This window comes from Choloepus didactylus, chromosome 4, assembly GCF_015220235.1.
Source record: "Choloepus didactylus isolate mChoDid1 chromosome 4, mChoDid1.pri, whole genome shotgun sequence".
Lineage (NCBI taxonomy): Eukaryota > Metazoa > Chordata > Mammalia > Pilosa > Megalonychidae > Choloepus > Choloepus didactylus.
This window is the reverse complement of record NC_051310.1, coordinates 115,446,449-115,460,111: the sequence shown is the minus strand read 5'-3', so window position 1 is coordinate 115,460,111 and position 13,663 is coordinate 115,446,449. Positions and strand designations below refer to the sequence as shown.

The 13,663-nt window shown below is 37.9% G+C and overlaps 1 protein-coding gene across 7 annotated transcripts in view; it reads right to left on the bottom strand.

The window, feature by feature from the left end:
• HERC1 (HECT and RLD domain containing E3 ubiquitin protein ligase family member 1) overlaps nt 1-13,663 on the bottom strand; it is a 260,009-nt gene that overhangs the window by 163,247 nt on the left and 83,099 nt on the right. For all 7 annotated transcript variants that reach the window (XM_037833741.1, XM_037833743.1, XM_037833744.1 and 4 more), the window contains exons 4-7: nt 9,904-10,098; nt 8,791-9,102; nt 4,706-4,802; nt 137-280 (exon numbers count right to left, since the gene is read on the bottom strand). In XM_037833741.1, coding sequence (XP_037689669.1) covers nt 137-280; nt 4,706-4,802; nt 8,791-9,102; nt 9,904-10,098 — 748 coding nt within the window. The remainder of the gene's footprint in view (nt 1-136; nt 281-4,705; nt 4,803-8,790; nt 9,103-9,903; nt 10,099-13,663) is intronic.

Below are 13,663 nucleotides of genomic sequence, written 5' to 3'. Positions count from 1 at the left end.
GTAGAAACAGCTTTTATTTTTTCCTTTCTGTTAATCTGTATTTGAATTTTTCTACAATAGGGAAGTATAACAACAACAACAAAAAAAAAACTCAAGAAATACCGCCAAATCTACCAATAAATAATTTTTTACATACCATTGTCTCCTCCTCCAAAAGACCATACAGTTCTCCCATCTTTAGATAAAGCAATAGTATGTGAACTGCCACAAGAAACCTCTCCTACATTGCTGATGTCTTTTACTAATGTTGGAATGTTACGGCTATTACTGTCACCATGACCTTGGATGAAACACAACAACAAAAAAAAAACAATGTTAAATTAACTCTTTCTGTCTAAACCATTACTTAACAAGTGGAATAAACATTATAAGTTAATAATAGAATTGAGTTTGGGGTTTTTCAAAATTGCAATTAAATATGAAAAACATAGTCATTTCTAATATCTTCTCAACCAATCTTTCAGGCTACTCCCAAATCCAGTTCTATCGATGAACCATTAAAACTTCCTATTTATGCTCTTCTTACAGCACTTACCTTATGCTATCTTGTATCACGCTCAGGTTGACCTGTTTTCACTACCCACTAGATGATAAACTTCAGGATCATGACATCTTTCTTATTCCTGAACCCTATAGTGCCTGCTCATAGCAGGCGCTCAGTAAACAGTTGTTAGATTTAATTACTTCTTTTTTTTTAATTTAATAAATTTGATTTTGAAATAAATTCAATCTTACAGGAAAAGTTGCAAAAACAGTACAAACCCCATACATAGACCTCCACCATACCCCAAACCCCCTCCGCTGATGCCCCAATCCACCACCTTTAACATCCTGCCACACCACCATTTCTTTCTTTCCCACCCCTCTCCCTCCCTCCCTCCCTATCTATCATCATCTATTGCTCTGTCCTCTGAACATACAAGAGCAAGCTGCACATATCTTTGAACAAACAACATAATTCACGTATACCTTTCCCATGGACAAGAACATTCTTTTACGCAATCTCATTAAGCTCAGCTAAGAAGTTCAAGAAATTCAACATTCATATAAAGCTTACATTCCGTATTTCCTTTTTTTTTTTTTTCCTTGTGTCCCATCTTTGTCCCTTTGAGCTTCCTCTCCTCCATCCTCAGATCCCATCCAGGATCATCCTTGGCATTTAATTGTCATCTATTTAGACTTTTTTTTTTTTTTCAATTGTGGAAACACATATATAGCCTAAAACGTCTCATTCCACCCCCTCCCTAGCATTCCATTAGTGGGATTAATCACATTTAGAATGTTGCAAGGCTATCACCTTCCCACCATCCATTTCTAGAAGTTTCCCTTCACCCCAAACAGAAACCCTACTCTCATTTCTCAACTCCCCATTGCCCCTTCCCCCACTTCTCGGAATCCTTACTCTACTTTTCATCTCTATGGTCATATTCTCTGATACTTTCTTTGTGTTAACTGTGGGGCTTAAATTTAACATCTTAAATCTATAACAATCTTGTTTTTCTTTGATACCAGCTTAACTTCAATAGGACACATAAACTATGTTCCTATACGCCATCATTCCCCCACCTTTATGTAGTTCTTGTCAAAAATTACACACTTTACACTGAGTCCAAAACCACTGATTTATCATTACAGTTTATGTATTTAGATCCTGTAGGAAGTAAATAGTGGAGTTATAAATCAATAACGTAGTATTGGTATTTATATTTACCATGTGATCTTTACTGGAAATCTTTATTTCTTCACGTAGTTTCAGTCAATTGTTTAGTGTCCCTTCCTTTCAGCCTGCTCAACTCCCTTTAGCATTTCTTATAGGACTGATCACTGGTGATGAAGTCCCTCAGCTTTTGATTATCCGGGAATGTTTTCATCACCCACTCATTTTTATCCTCCAGGTGTTTGTGAATTCTCCAAGTCTCTGATGGTTATTGACTTCTATTCGTATTCCATTGTGGTCAGAGAATGTGCTTTGAACAAATTCTTTTTTTTTTCTTTTAATTTTATTGAGGCTTGTTTTTATGTCCCAGCATACGGTCCATTCTGGAGAAAGATCCGTGATCACTAGAGAATAATGTGTGTCCCGGTGACCTGAGATGTAATATTCTATATGTGTCTGTTAAAATTCTCTATATCTCTCTCTCCTTTCTTTGTTTCTCTGTCGGTAGGGCTCCCTTTAGTATCTGAAGTAGGGCAGGTCTTTTATTAGCAAAATCTCTCAGCATTTGTTTGTCTGTGAAAAATTTAAGCTCTCCCTCAAATCTGAAGGAGAGTTTTGCTGGATAAAGTATTCTTGGTTGGAAATTTTTCTCTCTCAGAATTTTAAATATGTCATGCCACTGCCTTCTCGCCTCCATGGTGGCCGCTGAGCAGTCACTACTTAATCTTATGTTGTTTCCTTTGTATGTGGTGAATTGCTTTTCTCTTGCTGCTTTCAGAACTTGCTCCTTCTCTTCAGTATTTGACAGTTTGATCAGAATATGTCTTGGAGTGGGTTTATTTGGATTTATTCTATTTGGAGTTCGCTGGGCATTTATGCTTTGTGTATTTATACTGTGTAGGTTTGGGAAGTTTTCCCCAACAATTCTTTGAATACTCTTTCTAGACCTTTACCCTTCTCTTCCCCTTCTGGGACACCAATGAGTCTTAAATTTGGACGTTTTATTTTATCTATCATATCCCCGAGATCCATTTCGAATTTTTCGATTTTTTTCCCCATTTTTTCTTTTGTTCTTTCATTTTCTGTTCTGTGGTCCTCAAGGAGGCTGAGTTGTTGTTCAACTTCCTCTAATCTTGTATTACGGGTATCAAGAATCTTTTTAATTTGGCCTACAGTTTCTTTAATTTCCATAAGATCTTCTATTTTTTTATTTACTCTTGCAATACCTTCTTTATGGTCTTCTAGGGTCTTCTTTATGTCTTTTATATATCCTGTGCCATGCTCTTCTTCATGTCCTTTATATCCTGTGCCATGCTCTCATTGACTGTCTGTAGTTCTTTAATTAATTGCACCAAGTACTGTCTGTCTTCTGATCTTTTGATTTGGGTGTTTAGGTTTGGGTTCTCCATATCGTCTGGTTTTATCATAAGCTTTAAGATTTTCTGTTGTTTTTGGCCTCTTGTCAATTGCTTTACTTCATCTTTAATTTGTCAGAATTGCAGCTTGGTGGCGTATACTCTCTCCAACCAACCAGCAGATGTCGTCCATGAGTCACCAATTCCCCTCAAGTCAGCTCTCCCCAACCCTGTCTTTGTGGTGTGTGGGGATCTGACCCCTGTGGGGTCCACTCAGTGCACTAAATTTGGGTGTGCTGTCGGTGCCATCTGCCCTGAATGAGGGGTGTGCGTCTGAGCGGTTAGGGAGGAAGGGTAGCTTTAATAATCAAAACTCCCGGGTGTTCCCGGAGATTTAAGGCTGTTCTCTGTCACTGACCCAAAAGTCCTTGGTATTGGCGTAGGTTCCCTGGGATTTCTGAGTGGTTCCCCCTTCCCTGCTGTGCTCTCCCAGGGCCTCTGCTGAGGGAGGGAGTGCCGTGCCATGTCACAAGTGCGCACCGGCCTCCAGGGAAGCCCTGGGACGCCGGGCCGTGCAGGGGCGTTCCCAGCCCGCTTCAAAGATGGTTGAATGGGACATGTTAACTTCCCCCTTCTGCACAGCTCCACCCTCCCATCTCCGGGACAATCAGCTGGGACTGTGGCATGTGAGCGGTGCTGCAGGAAAAACTCCCTGTCACACTGGGTTTCTTGGCATGGCTCTGTGCTGTGGGTTCGGCCCCAGGCAGGAGTGCCCTGCCCGCTGGGGAGATGGCTACAAGTCTTGCGTTTTTTTCTCCTTTTTAGCCTATAATTCTTGACTGGTGTGAGGAGGTATGGCTGTGTTCCCCCAGGCTCTGGGGTCTGGTTCTGAATGGAAAGGGCCCTACTCCTTTCCTCTTGGAGAAGACAGACCCCCTAGGGGGATGTCATTAGCATTTCAATGGTCTCTCTCTCTGCTTGTGCTATCTCTACCCTTCTCTGAGTCACAGCACTGGGAACTGAAAATGGCTGGGGCTTTCTCCACTGAGCCGAAAAAGAAACAGATAGTCCCCTTCAAACCTAGTCCAAGGAAACCCTCCGGCTCTCCAAGGACAGTCATCACCCAAAGCCTCTGTCTATTTTTTGGGGATTCGTACCTGTAGTGAGCAGTTCACACTCGCTACTTAAAACCCCAGTTGGAGCTCAGCTGAGCTGTATTTGCTGGCTGGGAGAGAGCTTCTCTCTGGCACCACAAGGCTTTGCAGCTCAGTCTATGGGGGAGGGGGTCTCACGACTTGGATCTGCAGGTTTTACTACAGATTTTATGCTGTGATCTTGGGCAGTCCTCCCCATTCAGGTTGGTGTATGATGAGTGGATGGTCTCATTTGCCCCCCCAGCAGTTATTATGGATCATTCACTAGTTGTTTCTGGCTTTTTTTTCAGTTGTTCCAGGGGGACTACTTAGCTTCCATTCCTCTCTATGCCACCATCTTCCCTCTCGCTCCTCTAATTACTTCTTAAATAACAGCAACAGAATCTAGGCATTATCTACATAAAATTATCTTCCTCTAAGCACAAAACTAAATATAATAAAAGATAAGTCTTTCCCCAATTAAATCTATCATTGCTTTTCAGTAACTGTAATCATTTCTATTTTTCTGCAAGAGTAACTTCAATTTTAAAAAATCTTACCTAATCTTCCAAAGTCTCCTTCACCCCAAGTGTATAATTCACCATCCTCTGTGACAGCAGCACTATGTCTATATCCAGCTGACACACAAACAACTACCTGCATTGCACACAAAGTGAATTTGATGAGCACAAGGATCTAAAACGTAGTCTATATTTGATCCTATATACAGACACTTCAGAGATACTGATATTCACAACTCATCCAGGAATTGTTATGTTCAGCTGTAGAGGTTGTGCCCAGGACAAGAATGCCTGGCAAAGGGGGTAAGTGAAGGCTAAGATACAGCCTATGATCTGCTTGCCAAGCCGTGAACCCTGGTGTAGGACTGCAGTAAAGGATGACTTTAATTCACAAAAAGGAACTATACGGGCTAGCAGAGGCCCTAAATACATTAATTTAATCACTTGCAGGAATAGTACATCATCAATCAAGTCTTTACTAAAAGAATTGTTGGGAGCTAAACACACATGGAACAACGACAATTTTCTAAATATAATATTAACATGAAACCTCCATTCCTGGCAGATCAAGAAAAATTCACTACCTAATAGGGATAACTCTCAAAAGAACATTGACTATTACCAATACAGAAAGATCTATGCAGTATATAAGTTTATATTAATTAAACTACTGACAGTATCTCTTTACCCTTAAATAGCTATTTAGTTGATGAGTAGAGTCAAGGGATTTAGGGTATACAGCAACATAATTTGTGGGTCAGTCACACCTTTTAACACTGATCAAAATCACTGACCTACGAGAAAAGATACAAAGAAAAAATGTCTACACTAACAGCTCCATGTCTTTTTAATCTCCAAAATTTAGAATTCACTTTAGAAAATTCAAAATTTAGATTCAATTAAAAATACTGAGCACCTAATACATATTAGATACTATGCTGAGAATTTCAGAAATTTGTATCTAAATTATTAGTTTAAAATTTTGACATTTTTAATGATGCTTACACTATGTTATTTTTAATTGCCAATACTTCCATTATAAAATGCAACATAAAAAAGAATATATTAAAGGAAATTACAAAGAATTACAGTTAAAGAAAAAAGAAGGTACAAAAGACCAGAAAATACAACTTCAAACAGTATTTACTGAATTTTCTTAGAGTCAGTTTCAAATTCAATGCCTTATCAAGTATCCCCTGATGTTTTAAAAGTGGAATGTTCCAAGGCCCATTGCTTTGGGGTTGATGTCTAAGTTAAAATACTGAAAGTTAGAAAAGAGTAAAATGAATTTGATAGCCAATCCTGTCAGATAATCTCTCATTAAGGAAAACTGTCTCAATTAATTCTGGTTTAAAATTAAAATTTAAACTTTACAAAGATTTTTTTATAAAAAACTTTTATGGAAAAATGCAATCTTAAAATGGAGGACCTCATATAATTGGTTTACAAGTTTAGGAAAATACTTTCATGTCTTAAAGGAAAGGTAAAATAGAAATAAAAAGAGATCTAGTTGGTACAGGATCTATATTTTCTGTAGCACATAGATAATTTAACTTGTACGATCAGTTTGTTTAAACATTATAGGTGTCTGGAGCAGTGAATGGGAAGTGGGATTCAGTGAGTTTGTACAGGCTGGGGTGGAATCCCGATACATCCCAGAGTGACATGGGCAGACAGTAAAAGTGTTTTTACCCCCCATCCCACCCCACCCCCCCGGAACTGGGGAGAAATGTGGAAATGTTGGCCTTCCCCACCTGGGCTATTACTGATTTTCCTGCAAACATTGAGGATGGCCAGTTTAGTGGACCGAGCCCTTGATCTGGGGGCTTTCCTTGTGAGGCTAGTTGTTCAAGGGAGAGGCTAAGCCTACTTATAATTGTGCCTAGGAATGTGGCCCTCTCTCTCTAGCTAAGCCAACTTGGCAGGTGAAATCACTGCCCTCCCCACTACTTGGGATCACACACCCAGGGGAGTGAATCTCCCTGGCAATGTGGAATATGACTCCTGAGTAGGAATCTAGACCCGGCACCGTGGGATGGCGAACATCTTCTTGACCAAAAGCGGGATGTGAAAGGAAATGAAATAAGCTTCAGTGGCAGAGAGATTCCAAAAGGAGCCCAGAGGTCACTCTGGAGGGCACTCTTACGCACAATATAGACAACAATTTTTAGCTTCTTAAAAATTGGAACAGCTAGCAGTAAATACCTGAAACTATCAAACTATAACCCAGAACCCATGAATCTTGAAGACAACTGTATAAAAATGTAGCTTATGAGGGGTGACTGGGAAAGCCATATGGACCATTCTCCCCTTTGCCTAGTTTATGGATGGATGAGTAGAAAAATGGGGGAAGGAAAAAAACAAACAAACAAACAAACAACAACCACCACAAAAAAAAAAAGCACCCAGTGTTCTTTTATACTTTTATTGCTCTTTTTCACTTTAATTTTTATTGTTGTTATTTTTATGTGTGTGCTAAAAAGGTGTCAGGGATTGATTTTGGTGATGAATGCACACCTATCTGGTGGTACTGTGAGCAACTGAATCTACACTTTGTTTTGTATGACTGCATGGTATATGAATATATCTCAATAAAATGAATAAAAAAAAAATTTGTGCCTAGGAGTCCCCTGCAGAGAGCCTCTTTGTTGCTCAGATGTGGCCCCCTCTCTCTCTAAGCCCACTCAGCAGGTAAACTCACTACCCCCCCCCCCCCACTACATGGGAGATGACACCCGGGGGTGTGAATCCCCCTGGCAATGCAGGAAATGACTCTGGAGATGAGCCCAGACCCAGCACTGTGGAATTGAGAGGATCTTCTTGACCACAAAGGGGAAAAAAGATGAAACAAAATAAGGTTCCAGTGGCTGAGAGATTTCAAATGGAGTCGAGATTTCAAATGGAGTCGAGGGTATTCTTATGAGCTACACAGACATCACTTTTTAGTTTTTAGTGTGTTGGAATGGCTAGAGGGAAATACTTGAAGCTGTCTAACTGCAACCCAGTGACCCTGATTCTTGAAGACGATTGTATAACTATATAGCTTGCACAGTGTGACTGTGTGACTGTGAAAATCTTGTGGCTCACAATCTCTTTATCCAGTGTATGGACAGATGAGTGGAAAAATGGGGACAAAAATTAGATGAAGAATGCAGTGGGATGAGGGGATGGAAAGATTTAGGTGTTCTTTTTTGCTTTTATTTTTATTTTGGAGTAAGGAAAGGGTTCAAAAATTGATTCTGGTGATGAATGCACAAATGTATGATGGTGCTGTGAATAACTGTACACTGTGGATGACTGTAGGGTATGCGAATATATCTCAATTAAACTATTTTAAAAAAGTAAATGAACAATGGGGTGGGGAGGGGAATGGGATGTTTTGGATGTTTTTTTATTTTAATCTTTATTTTATTTTTTGGATAATGAAAACGTTCAAAGTTTGTGGTGATGAATGCACAACTATATGATGGTACTGTGAACAAGTGATTATACACTTTGAATGATGTATGTTATGTGATTATATCTCAATAAAATTGCATTAAAAAAAGAAATTAAACCTTTAAAAAAAAAACAGAGAGAGAGAGATCTAGGTTCAGTTCCTAATCATGCCAGTTGTTAGTGTGTGACCTCGGGCAAGTTACTTAATCATTCTGTCCCATCATTCAGAATGCCACCTCCTCAGAAAGAACCCTCTGACTTCATTCTTTAATATCACACCCTGCCGAAGTTAGTATCTATCAGATTTTTTTTCCTTACTACAACCTAATATTATCTTATTTATTATCTCTAACCCACTAGATTAAAGCTCCATAAGCACAGAGACCTTCTCTGCCTTGTTCACTGCTATATGTCTAATACCTAAAACTGGCACTTAAAAAGTATTAAATAAATATTTATGGAATGAATTATTCTCAATTTCCTTATCTGTGAAATGTGAATAATAACTACTTTACCAGGTTACTACAAAGATAAAAATAAATAATGTATATGAAAATATATTATAAATTATAAAGCAGATATATAAAAATAAGCTAAAAGGATAGGGGGGATCAAAATTTGAAAGATATCATCAATTATAGCACCATTGCATCTAATTACTTTTAGATCCAAAGGAAAGTACATACCTTTCCCTGCAGAGGACCCTGAATAAGCTTGGGATATTTCTGTGTTGAACTATTTCCATGTCCTAGTTTCCCATAATCACCATCTCCCCAACTGAAGACTTCTCCTTCTGTTGTAAAAGCTAGAGTGTGACCATCAGATCCTTTAGAAGATGAAACCTTTTTAATGGACCTGTGAGGCTCAAATGTTAACTTTTTTAAAGTAGACTGATTATTGGAATCTCCAAGGCCCAGTCTCCCATAGCTGCCTTTACCACAAGCTCTGACAGAGCCATCCGTAGAAATTACAAAAGTGCAATATTGTCCAGCTTCAATCTATAAGCAAACAAACAAAACTGTAAATATTAAATGTATCTGTGAGAATTAAAGTATAATATTGAAGGCTAGTTTTATCAAAGAGTCTCAAAGGAAGCCTTTTAAAGCAAACTATAGCATGACTCTACAAAGAGAATTATGAGTAAATAGAAAATTAAGGCAACTATTTATGGATTTTCATGTTGCCTTCATTGCTGAGTTCCAATTCTTTTATATATGCTCAGGTTTATCTACCAGATAACGGTTGAATGAAACAACAAAGTAAAATATTTTAACCTCCTCTTATAATTGGGTAAGGGCAAGAAATAAATTCCTTAGGGTTCATTATGGCAAGAACTACATAACATATACCCCAAACCCATTTGAAAAAAAAAACACAATATTTTAATCAAAAAAATAATAAAAGAGGCAAAAGTCCTATCCTGGCTAACAGGTAGCTACAAATGTAAAAATATAACCATAATAAGAAAATGAAATGCCATAATACTAGACAATTCTAGTATTTATTTAATCTTAGTTACCATTTGTGTTAGTCTGTCACTATTCATAAAGCTTCTTAAAATTCCAGAGCCCAATTTAATTTTTTTGAAACTTAGAAAAGTTTTCAGGAGCATGAGGAATTGAAAATAGATTTTTTCTATTAAAATGAAAAAACTGATGTAGAATGATATATAGTGCAGAGAAGAAACAATCAACCAAGAATTTTCACTCATTTAAAAAACATTTAACATGATTTAAAGCAAATAAGCATGAATATATACCCTATCATTTACCAGTTCATAAGATATACAGAGAACTCACGGTCTGAGCATCAGAGAAACTAGGAGCCAGTTTAGGTTGTAAGATTTTCTCCTGCGTGCCTTCCACTAACTGATGGCTGCTATTGCTCCCCCAAACATAAACTTCACAGGTTTCCGAGACAATGGGAGCATCTCCAGTCTGAATGCTATCTGGGCTAGCACATGTTCTTGAGTAATCAGAAGCCATTCTGCAAACCTATTAAAATTAAAGACATGCAATAGTCAATATCCTCACTAGGCATTTTAATAAATATTCTCTGAAATTACCATTGACTTTCCTTCTCATCCCTTAATACTCTCAATTGCTAAAATAGTCTAAGTACAATACATCCCATCTTGAACACAGACAGCTAAAGTATATACTTTGCAGAATAAACCAGCAAAAGAAACTAGTAACAGTGGCAAAAATGGGGAAGGGGCTCTTTAAAATCTAAAAAGCTTATTATTGCATAAAACAGGATTATAGAAAAAGCTTGAAAAACAAAGTAGGAAAAAATCACCATTGATAATCCCGCCATCTTAATACAATAAAGGCTATCTTGCAGAAGCTTTCATATACATGATCTTCAACAGCTATCATAGTGGATACACAAATGTGAATATGACACAAAAGATTATCATGCAAAATTCTCCTTGTGTCTACCTAATCTTCATGATTTAACATACAATATCCCATCTAATGTAAAATCACAATTTACTTAACTATTTTACCTTAAGATTCTTTCCACTGATTTGCCATGAGCCACTTTTAAGAATACAGTTATCGTACTTTTTTATTACTTTATTAGTAGAGAGCCTAAGAAATAAGACTGCTATATCCAAAGAAATGACAACAACTTTATGATTCTTGAAAGATACTATACTGAACTGCTTTCCAGAAAGGAGCTACAATTTTATCACATCACCAGCAATGTATAAAGGAAGGCTGTTCTAAAAAGGGTTTAAAGGCCCAGAGCAATTCAGTGCTCACACATACATGAATATATATAAAATAAAAGTCATAAGGTGCAAGGCCTCATGGCTTCCTTCACAAAGGCAAAGGACCCAGCATGGCCATCCCAGTTGCCTTACCCAAGGAATACGTCTGTGTGAGAGTGCCAGTCTCACTGCATCCATACCAAGAGTGGTTAGCATGTTTTTTAATTTTTTTCACAAACTTGACTGGGGAAAAAGAGGGGATCACATTATTTTAATTACACACTTTCTTATTATCAGCAGAGCTAAAGTTATTCCATCTATTTGTTCACCATGTTTTGTGAAGTAAACTAACATCTACCAATTTATATATTAGGGCTTAAGGAGTTTTTTATCAATTTGTATGGACTCAATACAATAAAGATTCCAACTCTGACAACAGCTGTTGTCAGTTTGTTGTCTGCCTTTTAGTTTTTTGTTTTTGTTTTGTTTTTTCTTGCTGAGTCATTAATCAAGCAAAAAAATAAAAGAAGAATCTTCAAAAGTCAATATATTGGTTTGCCGGTCCATTAATTGGGAGGAGATACATTAATTTCAGTCAGAATCTTTAAATATTATCCAAAACAACAGAATATGTATGTTAGACAAATATTTTCCAATGAACTTAAGGACAGTTTTGAGGACATACAAAATAAGCTTAAGTGAAGGTTGCCAGTCCCTAATAAAAGATTTGAAATTTTGTTGAAGACAAGAAGTGAATGGTGGAGCCAAGAGGTTTAGAATTTTTTTATCTAAAGATCCATAAATATAATAGGACTTGTAAGAGAAACCATAGCAAGACAAGAAAAGAAAAGAAAAGAAAAAAAGAGGAGAGACACAGGAAAAAAATCTATTCACGGGTCTTAGAAGTATATTTAAAGAAAAAAAATAGGGGTAGGATTAGTTTAGGATTCTGGGAAGCTGACAGTAGCAGCAGCAACACAGTTTTCTAATTGATCCACTTCACCACCCAGAGCAACTAGAAAGCCTAACTCCAAACCCATGCTTAACACTAACGACAAAACAAGTGACAAGATAGCCCGAACAACTCCAAAATATATCAAGTAAGGACAAATCACCACTAAACACAAAACCTACATGGTATCAGCATCTGTGCAGAAAGAAGCAACTGAATATCTGACAGACCTCAGAACAGAAGAAGCCCAGAAGAGCCAACCAGGTACGCACTGGAAAGTTCAGCGAGCCAATCTGAGAACAGCAGCTACAATTGGGAAGGGCTTTAGCCCCTCGGATGGCAGGTAAGCACAAGCAGTTCACGATCAGAAGCTCTAAAGCAGCTAGATCAGCGAGTTCTTCTGAATTCTTAAAACTGACCAGCCAGGCTCCCTTTTAGGACAGACCTCCCACCTGAGAAGAAACTACTGCGAATAGAATCAAAATTGAAAAGGACAGAAATAACAGAGGAAAAGATAGAGAAGGTCAAGATAAAAGTTGGGGAGACAAATGAGCCTGGAAACCACCATATTTTTAACATTATAGAAAAACAACAGAGGAAGAGAATCTTGGAGTTCAAAAAGCTATCTTGAATCCCACTCATTCGAAAAGTTCAAGAAAGCTAATTCCGTAAAAAACAAGCAACATAAAAGTATCAAGGCCAAATTCCAAACAAGTTATTATAAGGAAGAAAAAAAAATGTAGAGCAGAATAACCTTCCTACAGACAATAAAAGCATGCCCATAAAATAGATCAAACTGTAACCTATTTTAAACAAGCTAAAACTGACTAAGGAAATGAAAGAGGACATGAAAGAAAAACATAAATCTGAATTAGAAACACTCAAAAATAAGGTGACAGAACTGAAGAAAGAATTAGAAATAAGAGGAAAAAATCATTTCAGAAATGACTAAATCAAAAGGAATCCCCGATTTTACATTTAAAGTCACTACTGGTAATATAGGCCTTTGTTCTGCCATTTTGCTATTTACCCTTATACCTTTTTTGTCCTTCATTTTCATGAAAGCCAACTTTTATACTTTTTTGTTTTCTTGCATTGTACCATATTGAGTGCCTTCTCATTTCTATCTGGATATATTTTTCATCTGTTTTCCTTGTGGTTATCATAGGCTTAAAATTAATATCTGAGAGGTGGGACAAGATGGCGGACTGGTGAGCTGTATGTTTTAGTTACTCCTCCAGGAAAGTAGATAGAAAGCCAGGAACTGCGTGGACTGGACACCACAGAGCAATCTGACTTTGGCCATACTTTATACAATACTCATGAAAACGTGGAACTGCTGAGATCAGCGAAATCTGTAAGTTTTTGCGGCCAGGGGACCCGCGATCCTCCCTGCCAGGCTCAGTCCCATGGGAGGAGGGGCTGTCAGCTCCGGGAAGGAGAAGGGAGAACTGCAGTGGCAGCCCTTATCGGAAACTCATTCTACTGATCCAGACTCCAACCACAGATAGACTGAGATCAGACACCAGAGAATCTGAGAGCAGCCAGCACAGCAGAGAGGAGACAGACATAGAAAAAAACAGCACGAAAAACTCCAAAATAAAAGCGGAGGATTTTTGGAGTTCTGGTGAACATAGAAAGGGGAAGGGCAGAGCTCAGGCCCTGAGGCTCATATGCAAATCCCGAAGAAAAGCTGATCTCTCTGCCCTGTGGAACTTTCCTTAATGGCCCTAATTGCATTGTCTCTTAGCATTTCAATAACCCATTAGATCTCTGAGGAGGGCCCTTTTATTTTTTTTTTTAATCCTTTTTTCCTTTTCTAAAACAATTACTCTAAGAAGCCCAATATAGAAAGCTTCAAAGACTTGCAATTTGGGCAGGTCAAGACAAG